The 15123-nt window shown below is 41.7% G+C and overlaps 1 protein-coding gene across 1 annotated transcript in view; it reads right to left on the reverse strand.

The window, feature by feature from the left end:
• The window catches only part of ADGRG6 (adhesion G protein-coupled receptor G6), a 116937-nt gene extending 102793 nt beyond the window's left edge, over positions 1 to 14144 (reverse strand). Inside the window, exons 1-2 of the mRNA XM_082480914.1 lie at positions 14032 to 14144; positions 8663 to 8763 (exon numbers count right to left, since the gene is read on the reverse strand). Coding sequence (XP_082337040.1) covers positions 8663 to 8762 — 100 coding nt within the window. The 5' untranslated portion in view covers position 8763; positions 14032 to 14144. The remainder of the gene's footprint in view (positions 1 to 8662; positions 8764 to 14031) is intronic.
• Positions 14145 to 15123: the final 979 nt, after the last annotated feature.

A 15123-nucleotide genomic window follows, 5' to 3' on the forward strand; every position in this document is an offset into this window, starting at 1 on the left:
GCCAGTTCTCAATCCACCCCACTGTCCATTCATCCAACCCACACTTCCTAAGCTTGCATGTGAGGATGATGTGGGAGAGAGTGTCGAAAGCCTTGCCAAAGTCAAGGTAGACAACATCCACTGCCCTCCCCTCATCCACCCATGTAGTCACATTCCCTGTATACCTCCAGTTTCTGTAAAGTGCAGTATGGTATATGACTAACATACTTCGGAATTGGAAAATATTTAGACAAAGAATTAGAAGAAAAAAAAAAAAAAAACACTAAAAGATTTGAAATTTAAACCCATTTATATGCCTTTCCTGTAAATTCAAGACAATGAGGGAGGGGTGAAAGCACCACCACACTTCCCTTCAATCCTTGCACCACAAAACAAAAATCACTGAGGACTGGGACTTGTACAAATGCCTCTGTGATAACTTCAACCATGAGGTCTTTTTCTCCACCTAAAAAGCAAGTTCTGATAAAGAAAAAAAATGACTTCAGCTTCATAGTATGGATTTGTCACTGCACAGCTCTTAATAAGAAGAGCTGTGAGAAGCCAGAGCATGCATCTGAACAAAACTAACTCTGTTCAAGACAGGGAGCTGCAGTTTTCTGTCTGACACCCAATAAGAAGTATATTCATGAGGGAAAAAGCTGGAACTGGAAAAACTCTGATCGCATTGTATCCGTTTAAAAATTGGGTTAGCTGTGTGACGATCTTTCCATGGATCTACCCTGTGTTCTGCAAGAGCTAAGTCTTGCAGATATTTATCCGTGAAAAAAACAGTTGTTTTACAACGTACTGGAAGACAGTTGGACTACTTGGGGGATGTCTGGAAAAAAAAAGTGATATCAAAAAGGGGAACTAACTTTCTGTCACTCTTTAAAATACCAAAATATTTTCCAACACAGACTTTTTTTGGTCTACAAGAACTTTCGAAAAAAATATGTTCTCTGAAAATATGCCATGCTGATACTTAATATTCTATAGAAGTATCTTACATCTTAATTGACACAGCTGTAGTTTTGGAGTATTAAACAATCTGAGTTACTACCGTGGTGGCCTCTCTTGTCAAAAGTGACTCTTTGCTACACTGGAATCTGGACAAACTAGTAAAAAAAAAAAGAAAAAAAGATGTTCAGAAATTACTGAAGGGAAAATTCACAGAGTGGGAATTGGCGAGCATGTTTGGGGGCTGAAATCTTGAGGACAATTAGCAAAACTGTTTCCAACTAACAAATTGAAAACAGTCAACATACTGTTCAAGCTGCTGTTGTCCCAGACAATAGGGTAAAAATGACAACGTGAAAGATGAGAAAAAAAGGAGTACAAGTTGATAGTGGCACCAAAAAATTACGACTGGAGTTGGGTTTAGAGTGGAAAGTGGCTTGATGCTTCAAGAGAAGCCCAGTAAAATGAATTCGTGTGAATGATAGCTGGAGGCCAGAGTACGTAAGCAGAACTCTAACTATGAATTATGCACTTAATTTTCCTGTACTGCAGCAAGAGTTGGAGCTTAGTCTGTCATTTACAGGAACTAAGCAGACCAGCGAGCACTGAATCCAGACAAAACAAGAGGAGCTTCTGGAAGCCCTGTCCTCCCTCGATATGAGTGCCTGTATTATCACATTGAGGGCAGGAGAAGTAGTTTTGGTTCAATGTATCACAGTAACTTCAGTACTTCGCAGTACTTCTCTGATGTAACTTATCATTATTACACTAATATTTTAGTTAACTCTATAGGAAGTGTTTACAGCTGAAATACTTTATTTTCCTCTCATGGGAGAGATATTTTTCTTTTCATGATGAGAGGAAGAAATTCTGAAACATTAGAGGTGAATTATTTAATCAGAGGTATTTCTATAGACAATCTTAGTAAGGAATGTAATTTTCCGGGTGGGTCTTTTTATTTCTTAGTACCTTGCTAAATTGTAGCTAAAATTACTTCATTTTTTTCAACTTCTTGTAAAATAAAAGTCATATATGTTTTTCTTTATTGTAGTACTGTTCATACATAACACATATCTATCTCAGACATCTCTGTGCTGTGGTTGTAATAAAAATGCAAATTTTAACATTTCAATTATCAGACAGATAACTGAAGCCTTGATCATTACATGTTACACCTTATGCAAATCGCTTAAGCAATCCCTTTAAGTAAGCAAATCCAATATTCTACCAAAACAATCACGGACCTAATACGCATCCAAAATCTGCAAGATCAGCCCTGTTTATTAATTGACAAGTGCTGACTTTACTGTGGCAATCAATCACTTCTAAAAGGTCCACTGGTACATGAAATCAACCATTTTAATTACTCTGTTAATTGTAATACACACTAAAATGCATGTCACCTGATTGCTAGACTTTTATATAAAGAACTTCTATCTGGAAAACTATTCTATTCCTAGTTAAGGATTTAATGATGAAACATTTCTCACATTACTAATCCACAAGAGAAAAAAAAGTGACATTTACAAAGACTTCAGGCTTTTAATGAGACAGAAACTCATTTTGTTCTGAAATGTTCAATTCACTTTATTGAGAGCAACTGACAAATACCGTAAAGAATGAATTCCTTTACATAATAACCTTTATCAGAGGCAGCCTTTTGTAAAGCACAGTCCAGTTGGCCACAAGTCATTTTGAGGCTACTGTTGGATATACCACTGAGCTAGATACTTTTATTGTCCCTTGCCACAACCTGGTCTAGTGGGAGGTGTCCCTGCCTATGGCAGGGGGGTTGGAACTCCATGATCTTCAAGGTCCTTTCCAACCTAAACCATTCTATGATAATATCAATAAATTGACACATTGTCATTTGGCTACGTTTTTAATTTTTAACAGGGAACAGAAAAAATGAGGCAAAAATAAATTATTAAGAGATTCTAAAATCTACAAGTCATAAAGCTCAGACTTACAGTGAAGATGTCTTTAGAGAAAGGTACATTATTTAGCCTATCTTCTAATAAAGCAGTGCAGAGACCCTGTAAGATGAGGTCCTAGTAAGCTTTGAATTTCTGCGATGTTTCACAATATTCCGTTTGGTTTTGGTTACAGATGCATATCAGAGGAAGGGGAAAAAAGAAAAAAAAAATCACTGTGCTTTTAAGGCAATATTGTTATGGTTAATGCAATGAGGTCCAAACACTTTAGGGAAAAGAATTATCAGCACCATCAAAAAATTACAGTTAAAAAATTAAACAGAGGTAATGAGAGGCAGCTTCCTGTGAAATTCATTCCAACAGTGATTTACTTTTACATTAATGAACAGTCAACCAAGGGAAATACAAGATAGCCAACTAGTAATTTTTTCTCTGCAAGATTTATATGAACAGAAATTCTAAACACATGCCCCAAGCCAGCAGAAATTTAGATATTAAACAGAACACACAGGATCGCTTTTGATTTGTTTTGCTTAAGCCACATTAAAATATAAAAGACTGACAGAGAAGGGGGCAAGAATAAAAATATTCTGCAACTATTCATTAAATACCCAGATTCCTTGCGACTAATCTCTCAGTTACACATGATGCATCTATGCCTGTGTAAGGAAAGAGACTGCCAGACTCTACACTTCTTTCAAACTTTTTAGGTTTTCCGATTTTTCCATAACTCTCAGAAACGTTAATTTCCATGGCCGAATCGGGAACAGCACTCTGTCCCATTTATCCTGCTCAGCAATACGTGCACGCCCCTTCACACCCCGGGGACGCCACGGGAGATTTTTCACAAACTGCCAGTAATGATGTTCAAAAATAAAAAAAATCATCCCCTGCCTCCCCGCCGTACGCGAGGATTGTGCTGACTAACCGGGTTAACGTCTTGGCACTTTGGTTCTTGCTGCGCACATGGTAAGAGAGAGGAAGATAAGGGAATGTGCTGACAACCGTTTCATCATTCGCTCAGCGACAGGATCTTTGGCCCTCCTCTGGGGTAGGCAGTTTCAGATCTGTGATGAAAAAACCCCACGCTTCCTGACTTGGGGCGTTCAAGATAAAACCCAATCCATTTCCACAGGCGGCAACGCGACTAACTCTTGCTGCTAGCGTGGGTGGCGTTAGCAACACTTCCCACCATACTCCCTTCCCACCCCTCATCAGGCTCCTGAGCCTGCAGGGTCACTCTGAAACTCTCCCATAAACAAGGGAGGACTTTAATCCCTCCTTTATCTAAACAGGCCCAATTAAGGAGCAGGACAGACAGAGATGATCCTATATTGCAGACCGTTATCAGCCATGTAGGTGAAGGATCTGCTTTCAGTTTTATTCTTTTTTCTCACCTCTTCTTTTCTTGACGAGTTAAAAATAGCACAAATTTTTGCTTTGAATCACACTAAAAAAACCCCCGAAATTTTCAGGGACTGTAGTAGAATTGAAACTTAGTCTTTGGTGAGCTCCCGGGGATTTTTTTAAAGCCCTTTGAGGACATGGAAACACGACTACAGACACCAATGCGCTTTACTGATGGAAGAACAAAAGGACAAATGCTCACTCCGGCATTAGCTCCGGTTATAGGAATTCTGTGCTAACAGCAGCATGGAGCATAATGCAGAAACAGTGTAACAAGAACTGTAGGTGTACTTATGGCTTTATTGAAATAAATATTTTCCACATCCTGAATAAAACTAAATATGGTTGCACGGTAGTCAAAATTTAAGACAGCTATTGACTCTTATGTAATTATGTATCTATTCGTGACAGAAGAAGGTAAAACCTCTTAGGAGGATGTTGCAATCTCCTCAAAACGTGCAAACGTTCAAAAACCTGGAAAGTCCAGTACCGACAACACAGTTGAAATCTAGACAGGAAAGTAATTACGCTAACCGGAATCTGCTTTTAAGGTCACCGAAAAACTCCAGTTCTTCTTCTGGGTTACCATAGAGAGCACAGTCAAAACCAAGAGATGGTACAATAGTGACACATTAGACATTTTGCTAAGAGAACAGAAAAGCCAAAAAGCAAGGGGAGACTGAAGTGGGCACTTTTTGTGAAGTTACACACACCTGAAGCAACCCATTTTTACTTTCCATACTGAACCGCTGCTTCCTTATATCAGCTAAAGCCGAGGCCATTGCAATCAGGACAAACACCAACACAACTTTGTAGAGAGAGCAAAAGCATTGTCATATTCTGAGAAGTGCAATTTCCAATGGATCTCCTCATTTCCCAGATTTTGAGCCAAAATAGATTCTAGGGGGCAAAGATTAAGGCAGTTTGGAAATCATCTAATGTGTTTCTCAACCCCAAGGAAAGAAGACTATAGATTTAAACCATTTCTGGCAGATATTACTATACATTCCCAAGGACCGAGATTCCCCAGTCTTCCTTGGCAGTCTGTTCCACTGCTATCTATACCTTTCAATGAGATGTCCTCCCCTTATTTATCTGGCTGTGATTTAAGCCCATTCTTTTTGCCTTTTTGACTGTCCAGAAAGATCAGTCTATCCCTTCCCACTGCAGCTCTCTCTTTAAATATTCTCAATTCTTATGCATTCCCCTTTCTGCCTACTCTAGACCAAAAACTTTTAGTTCCTTCTGTCTGCCCTCATTAGTTATGTTTTTCAGAACTCTCTTCACTCTTTTTGTTCTCTTTTGGGCTCTCTGAATCCAATGAAATGTACATACAAACAGAAAGTCAGGAATGTCTGAACCTCAGATAAAAGCAGATTTAACTAATTCTGTTTAAAACACCGCCATTCTATCATCTCAGCTTCTGTACAGTCCTATCACTGGAAGACAGGGAAGCTGTTTACCAGGGAGGCAAGACGTACACTCATCGTTACGGGCAAGGAAGCGGCGGCACAGCTAAATGACTTACTCCAGGCCATCAGGGACGTCTATCCCAGACAGGAATGGAAACCCGTCAAGTTGCTTACTGAGCTGCTCCGTAGCTTCACCCCGTGTCACAACACGTGACCCGAAGCCAGTATGCCAACACAGTTACTGCTGCTGAGACTTTAACCAAAGGACGTTACGTTTTTATAATTTATGATTTCTTTCTGTCTTTCTGTTTTAAGTGTCAGAGCGTTTCTGTTTTAAGTGTCACTCCTCTGAGGTATCAGACCTATATTTGGGGGTTACGCTTCACTGCTGCACCTGCTTGTCAGTACCTTACGGATCAATTTGTGGCTAAACATTCTTTTCACAGACTACCCCGCTCCTGTTCTGAGTGTTCTGCTGTCTAATCCTTCTCCTAAGCTTAATTTCTGAGAGCAGGCCAAGTCCTGTAGCTCTCCTCAAGCTAAACTTTAAAATTATTACTTTTGCGTTTGTTTTTTTTTTTTTCCGTGTCACAGCATGACTGATATTTTTATCCTTATGAACAGCCCCTTAAATAATCCATAAAACCTGTACCTGATGCTCTTAATCCCTCACTTGTATGTAACCGCCTCTAGGCAAAGCTTAATAAACCCCAATAGCTTTCTAGGCTTACAGCTCACTAGTGAAGCTGGATGAATGTCAGGTTTTTATGCTATTCCTACTATAACTTCAGTAAAGCTTAAGCTGCCAGAGAGATTATGGATACCATATGAATCCACAGCCAAAGCGACCAATACTTTTTAAGAACACAAAATAAAAAAATGCGGGAGCAGCAGCGTTTCCCACTTGGTCTGCCTTGTTCTATTTTAAAGAGCAAATTAAAAGACTCCATTTTGCGGCATAACCTATACTTTTACATCAACATAAAAAGAAACGCGAACCCTGAGGGTCTACAGGCAAGTACTTCCAAATGACAGGTTGCTGTAAAGGTAAATGTCTCATTTTCATTTCAGTCAAGTATTAACAGCAGACTATCTATGATCTCTTTCACTGTTGAATAGCAAACATTTGCCTATTGAACCTGGGTGTTTACAGTGTACCTTATTTATCTACTCATCATTCGGGCAGCTAGGGAAATGTCTTTTCCATTTATTGAAAGTTTTGAAGGTTTCAAATCTTTTCCAGTCGAAGCAAGAAAGAAAAAGCCCCCAGAGGCATGCACTTGAGATGTAAGAGACTCGGGTTCAGGTCTCTGCTCTGATTTCCATCAGAGACCTGGTTCTGAGTCTCCTACATGCCAAACCAGTGCCTGAGAAAGGAGCACAGACAGTAACTATAATAGAGGAGACTGAATTACTTGCAAGGCTTTGGCTGCTTTTACCAATCCAATGGCACCAACCGCTTTATAGCTGAAGCGGTTAGCCAGGGGCATATCGGATTTTGTAGTAAGTGCATCTTGGAGTTTGGCATAAGGCTTTTACCCCATCCACTTGTTCAGTACCAGCAATGATATGCTGTGATTAGCTGAATGCACAGATGAGCTTGTAGTTGGCTTTCTCTGTCCTCGCAGCATAGTGGCTAGGACCTTCTGGCTCACAGGACTTACTCTGGCTGTGTCACCTGCATTTTCAATAACTAAACTTTTATCAAGAGGAATTAGCAAAAGCTAAATGGTCTTTGGGTCTTAATGTTCTGGTCACCAGATAACAGCCCACCGTAGCTGTAAATTAGAGCAGTTTTTCCTGATTTACTTTATGCTGAGGATGGAAGCTGCATGGCCCAGGATCACATATGGCCCAGGAACACAAAAGCCATCAGCCAACGGATGACTCTCATGGGTGAGAGTCGGGTCCTAAGTACCTGGCTTACACAGTTTCTGGCTACACAGTTTAATAGGTGTTTCCCATTTCCATTTAAGAGACATGAAGCTGGAAACTGCTACTGCACAGGTACCGCCTTGTTTTTTCTCTACATAAAAAGTGCAGGGTTTTTTTTTTAAAAAAGAAAAACACACAACACAACCAAAACAACTGCACTTTTTATTTAGAGAAAAAACAATATCAAAGCAACTAGGAACTCTTTCTATATATAAACCATCCTTTTTCCAATGGCAAGTCTGTAACAGCAAAACTCCCCATCTGATACGGAATTAGCTGAGCACTACAAGCTGCTCCAAAATTTTCATATGCTCCAGAATAAACTCCAGAGTGTTTTTTTTCCAGTGAAGCAGCTGGAGATCCTAAAATATTTTGCACTCTAGTGGTTAGGAAAAGACATTTAGTAAATGAAATCGCTCATTCATATGTTTAAAGAAAACAGTCAGAATGTGTTACATTACTCTGTACCCAAGTGTCACTACAGACCAAGATGACGTTAAGTTTAAACTGATTGTTCTTTCCAGTGTATGATTATCTTACATACGTGTAGCTGGCCGAGGAATGCTTCTATTATTTGAATCATAAAAGCATTTAAAAATAATAGGCATGCTACAGTTATTTTACAGTTTTGAACTAGAGTGAAGCATTACTGAATACATAATCTGCAGGCGCAAACAGTACTGTGGAAAACGGAATAACTACGTGATTACTCGCAGTATTCCAACAGCCAGAAGAAATTCAAAAGAGAAGTAGGTATTATTAACAAGGTAAAAGCAAAGGAAGGGCAAAATGAAAGAATTCAAAGAACTAAGTCAAAGAAAAAAAAAACAATAACAGCAAAATGATAAAAACCAATAAAATTTAGCAGTAGCAGAGAATGTGACCTAACTTATCAAATCACAACTAACAATTATAACGCATCACTTCCATCAAAATATTACATCGTACATAACTCAGTCATGTGTAAGCGTAAGGTGGTCATCCAAACTTTGGCTCCTAGACCATTTATTTAAGCAAGAAGAGAATTTGCTCACTTACCTGCTTGCTGCACGCATATAATGTAAGCGGTAAACAAGCAGAGACAGTGCTGCAGCTTCCACTTCCAGTGATAGCACCACATTTCACTTACATGAGACATCCTGTGGAAAAAAAGTGAGCAAGAATTCAGGGACCTTTACAACAAGCCAAGAAAATGAGAAAATACTGTTGTCAGTCAAACTAGTAACTAGCAGTAACTAAAGTAGCACTTGGAAATTATGGATGGCCCTAGCGTTGCTTAAACAGAGACAGAAGTCTCTAAGCTTGCTAAAAAGGCTCAGAGATGATGTTGTCTGGTTCTTAGCAGACAGCAAAGCAGAAGACTGGTCAGCGCTGGGCTTCGAAGCAGACAGGTGTGGGTGGCGTTTCAGTAAAAGAAACGAGCAACCCGTATGGTGACAGTCTGAAAGAGTTAAGGTGTAATGGTTTTTTGGAGATTGCAAAGTTTTACTTTTCCTATTTACATAATTTACATATACAAATACTTTTATGCTGTTTAAGTATATATATAAATACATACATATGTCATTAACTATATAAAGATGGTAGGTGAGAATTTGCCTCTGCCCTTAACCAGCCTTTCCATATTTTTCAGTGCTAATATTTTGATAGCTACAACATTTTCTGCAGACAGCTTTAAAGAAAATCCTGAAACTTTCCTTGCCAAAACCCAGGGGCTCATGTGTGCTGCCACTGAAGTCAGGGACATCTTAATTATTTATTAAAACAAATGCAATTATATAAAAAAAATCTATCAGTTATAGCTGGAAGTTAGTTCCCTTTGCCTTGAAGCGTACAGGACATTTAATGGCTCAACCAAAATGTTTCCTCCATAGTGGGCAGACAAGGAAGCAAGAAAGCCTCTTAATAAACTTGGTCAGACTTTTAACCGTGTATCCAAAATGAATGGCGCTCCATTACACTCCCATCTCATTTTATTCAATGAGTTAGCAACAAGCAAAAACAAGCAACAAGTAATGAAAACACAACACGCGTCATTTTGACCAACTCCTTCCCCTCCTATTTGGTGATACCTGGCTTTTGGTCAATAAGATACTATCTGCTTATACGGGGAGAAAATCTCTGACAGAATCCCCAGAATATTTCACAAGTCTATCCCCAGCAACAGTATGCGAAAAAGAACACCAAATGAATAGTCATGAAGAAACACCAATGAACACGAATGTCTTCCAGGTTAGTGCACATTAAATACAGGAAAAAAAGAAAGGTATTTGGAATGGCCACCGGTATGATTTATTAGGATGGAAATGTGAAAGAGGTAAGTGAAAGAAAGTACAGAGTTCATACTCAGTGGCAAGAAAAATTAACTTTCTTAAACTTGGGAAAACGGTCTTCTTTCTGCTCCACAGACATCGCTGTGAGCCTGCCGGTGGAACCTGGGGGCAAATGTAAATCTTTCCCCAGTATCGGCTTCTGTTTCTTTCCAAAGCGGAGTTCTGTAACGCAGACAAGCCAAACTCAATGCAGCAAGATAAACCATTGTAAAGGAACAACTAATGTTTCAGTCTTAAAAGTAGCAGTTCGTCAAACCACTCCTGCGGGCAGGACGCCAAAAGGGCCCAGGTAAATGGCACTTCATCAGACCGCTGCAATCAGGTGGGTTTCCCTTCAGCGCAGTGTTACATAGCACAAGTGTCTGATTACAAAAGAGGACCAGTTCTTTATGGGCAGCTGTATCAAATTAGGAATTTGAAGCCGATTTATTTTTCTGAGATATTGTAAAGTCAAACTTAACAAGTGTTGAAGACAAGCACAGAAAACACTGGGATCTGTAATACAAGAATCTCTTTGATGAAGCCAGACACGCAAAATAACCAGATTGTCAAACAATAGAATTATTGTCCTTCAACTTAATGACCCCAAAATCCCTGTTAAAATATCAGACAACAGAATGCTGAGGTTTGGGAACAGTTACTGTTCAATGTATATAACACATAAATCCACAATAGCCTTAATATTACTTTAGAAAACTGACTTTGAACAGAAGCCCTTTTAAGGCACGGACACAGTTATATGCACACGCAAGCCCATACAGCGTGCATATATACTCACAGAGTGGGGAAACGGAAATGTCGAGGATAACAGCATGGCATACCGGAGATACAGAAGCATATTGCTGTTTCTGCAGGAGAGAGAGTTTACGGCTACTGATGCGATGCGTGCCAGCCCGCTGCATAACGTACCCATGCAAACCTGGAGAAGCGGTTGCACTACTGTTTTCTGTTTGTTGGTTTGTTTTGAGCAAGCACAGGTAAAAGTTATCAGACGGGGAAACACTCACGAACAATTCTTTATTAACTCAGAAGAAATCTCTGTTGGTTTTCATCGTATTGATGCACTTTTTGTGTGTTACAGCAGCCATCACTTCTGATGTCTCTGTGAATTCAGCTGAAGTATTCTCTCATTGAATAGCTGGAGAATCCAAGACACAACTTTGGAGACACTTAAGGAAAATTAACGTGACGAGTTTCTGCTGCCTAGGTCTGGAGTGAATCTACCCAGTCACGTTGCCTTTAGTGCCTTTGTTAAAGAATCTGAGATTCTGCATTAGTCCGGGAGCGCTATTTAATTTGGCCAATTTCTGTTTGTTCGCGTTTACTTGCATTGCGGTAATGCTTACAAGCCAGTACTCCACCGTGCTAGTTCACAGTCTGTTTCCTCATCCTCACCCTCGTAAAAAGCACAAGTCAAGAAAGATTTCAAGAACGTGGATAATCAACAACAGAGCAGAGCATAAGTAAGTGCGAACAACAAGGCAGAAAGGAGTAACGAGATTATTCCCCAGAGAAAAAGGCTAGATAAATATATAATTGCTATAAGAAAATACACAATTCTCCACCAAAATAACTAAATATGTAAAAAATAGCAAACCTGTCTCCTCCGCTTACACTCTCTACTGCTGAAGGACGAAACAATTTTCTTTACGCCACATCATCTCAGTTGACAAGAAAGAAAGGTTTATCGAACTCAAACAAGAACAGCCACAGAAAAAGCACGCCACCAAAACACACCACCTACTGCAGGCACCGTAAGTCAGATCTGTTTCTTTTGGAAAGGACTTTTGAAGATCTGTGTTACAAAGCATAACCTCTAGCTGAGTGCTATAAATGAGCGAGGAAATTAGCTATTTACGTGTTCTTGAGATCTTGCATAGACAAAAAGCCAAAACCTGACTGCTCACAGCCTTACACTGTGACGTGTGTAATAGCCCCGTTCACACAAGAAGTTGTCAGGGATGGAAGTCAGCTAACATACTGCCAACAAAAAGCCTTCATCCATAACAAAATCCATTCCTGATGTTTTTATAATGTGACATCCCAATTGGCAGACAATTACTAAAAGGAGCCAGAGCAACTGGTAAATACTTCCCAGGCATTAAAAAAAAAAACCAAAACAAAACCCCCAAAACAACTTAGTTGCAGATATTATTCACCTGTCAATACCCACTATGTTTATATTTATTTTAAGGTTCGTTTTCTCGATTATTAGTGTTAATTAACATCTAGAACCGAATACAAACAGCAGATGAATAATTCAACAGAAAAATTAGCAAACAGCTCTGGGCTAGTATATGGCTAATCAAGGGATGATATGGTCCCCTGCTACAACAGCACTGACTTGATGGCCCAAGAGACCCCTTTGGTTTTGTGTTCCTATTTAATAGTATTAAAAAGATGCGTTCTGTCATTTAATGTTCATCAATAACACAGAGAACAGATATGAGCACAGCAATGTACTTAAACACACCAAGAGTTTAAGTAAGCAAAGCAGTCCCTAACCAAGATCTCAGAACACAGAGAGATTATTTCAGTCTTTAACCCCGGATACATTAAAATTGCTGAACACTGTTCACAGTGGGTTTTCTTCTATTTTGTTTCAGTTTAAATGAAAAAGCCCTGTTCTGTCCCCAGCTGGTAACACGCTAGCAGCTCTGAACAAATCTTTGTAGATTGTCAAACACAGAACCGAAACAACATTTTACCCCAATATATTTGGGGACTATTAGGACACCTACGGTAGGAGTACATCCATTACAGTTGCATATGGTCTCACAACAGCAATCCCTTTTAATGCTTAAAAAAAAAAAAAAAAAGAGTAGAAAAATCAGAAAGTGACCTTCTCTGTAGTTTGATAGAAGAACTACTGATTTTTCTATGGACTTGCATTATTCCATTGTAGACACTGTGTGACATGACCAGCTATGCACTCTAGCTACCAATTCAATAAAGTCCAGTCCACAGCTACTTTCATTTCCTATAACATAGGGATACAATGAGCTTATTCACAATTCATTCCAGAAGAGCAAAATAGACATGTAATTTATCTAAACCATAAATGGATGGTAACTTGACATAGTTCAAGATGAAGTTAGTGGGAGTTTTGCTACATCTAGCTACTAAACTTTTTATTCTACACGCCAGCAGCCAGCTAACACAACATCATCACCTTTTGGGAGTATACAGCTCTGCAGGAAAATATACTCAAAGTGTGAATAATCCTGGAGCATTTCATTTGTATACTCGATGGTCTTAAAACATGCAATACATATTTGAATACACCATTTTCCTTGTTCAAAGCTTCGGCAAAGTTCCCTGGAGTAGGATGTGAATTCTGCCTCAGGCAGACTGGCATGACTTTCTTTGGTCTTTGACATGTCTAAAGCTATTAAGGAAAAATGTTGCTGACACTTTAAAATTAAAAGAAAGATAACATCAGTTTCACAATTTTTTTTCTCATATAGGTTGTAAACAAAAAGATTTTAAGCTTAATCACTCTGAAGTGGAACTACAAATGAAAGGTGATTACAACTCACAATTCAGTTCCTGCAGGTTAACACAGGAGTCGATTTTAACTCTGAAACCCTTACTTTAAACTGGTGTACACGAATGTCTTGAAAGATTAATTACACAATGCCACTTAAAACTTCCATTTTGTTAAGCGTTACTAGTTCTTAATTATTCTTACAGTCTGCCTCGAAAACACCCCTCACTCGCATCGAAAAAGAGGAAAAAAATAAAGACACTGCCTTTCAATTTAAACGGTGCCAGCTGTATTAGATCCGTCTTAGTCCCTTGGCTCCTTTCAAAACGCACTTTTCCCAGCCGCGGGGAAATCTGCTGGCTGTTTGCAGCTCCGTAGCCCTGCAACACTGGGTCTTTAGGAACTCCTCCTCGTTTCTGCCGTGACTGCACCGCGCACTGTCAGAAAACCCTACCCTTTTCCCTTTGCACTGATACCCTTTTCCCCTTGCACTGCTTCCCTTAGGTCCAGCCACAGGTCCCCTCTCTCACCTGGCTGTGAACGCACCGCCGAAGCGCCTCATCCCCAACCCGAGTACCTCTCCTTACCTTCGCCGAGAGCCTCTCAGTAAAGGCAAAACATATCGGGGAAAGAGCCCAGAAGCCACGGCGGTGGCCCTCCCGGGGCCAGGCGGCGCACGGACGGCAGGGAGGGCGGGAGAGCCACCGACCGCCCCTCGCCCCCCAACGGCGGCGGCGGAGCCCCGCGCTGCCTCCGCTCCGCCGTGCGCTGGAGGGAGGAGCGGTGGGGCTGGGAAGGTTTTATGGAGCCCGCCCAGCCCTCCCTCTCCCTTTTTCCCTACTTGTGCTGGCACCGCACCTGGAGGGCTGGGAACGGCGCCTGTGCTGGACGGGGCTCCTCGACGTGAGCGACCACGGCCCCGAGCCGAGAGGGGCACCGGCGTTCGCAGCGGGCTGCGAGCAGCGAGCGGGACCGAGGGTTTCGCTACTTGCCTCCGAGCACGGGGAAACTCACCAGAGCAGCCCTAAGGACGGGACTAGAGTGCTCTGAGAAAGGCAGCGGCCGCCCGGGACCCTGCAGGGCGGCCAGCGGCGGACCGGGAGCCCGGAGGGGGCAGAGCCCTCCCTGCCTGCCCTGCCCTCTGAGCTCCCGACGTGAAACTCGCCCGTTTCCCCATTCCTTCAGCCCTACCTATCTGCACGGCTCCAACCTGACATTACTCATCACCTACTACGGGGGGGGGACGGGGGACGGACCGTCGGGGGGAAAGCCCTGCCTGTCTGGCCGGGGTTTCTTGCCCCACGGAGGAGCCGTCGGGGTTTTATCCGCGCTCCCCGAGCGCCGCGGGCGGCAAGCCGCAACCGCAGGGTCCGGAGAAGAGACTTACATGGTGACATTACGGGGCGGCTCTCCTCCGGGTCTCAACAATCATCCTCCTTCTCCTCCTCCTCCCTCGCTGGTGCTGCTGCTGCTGCTCTCTCTGCCTCTGGCCCGCTCCCTCGCCGGCTCCTCGCAAAGGTCATCGCTGCTCGCCCACCTCTCTTCCACCCCCGCCCCCGCCGCCCGCAGCGGTCGGCACCGCACCGCTCCCCCCCTCCCCCCCCGCTCCTCCTCCGCCACGATGCCCGGCCCCGCGCCGGGACCTGCCCCTCTCGCTGCAAGTCGGGGAAACTCCGGTG

This window comes from Vanellus vanellus (assembly GCF_965231255.1).
Source record: "Vanellus vanellus genome assembly, chromosome: 3".
In the NCBI taxonomy this organism is placed as follows: Eukaryota; Metazoa; Chordata; class Aves; order Charadriiformes; family Charadriidae; genus Vanellus; species Vanellus vanellus.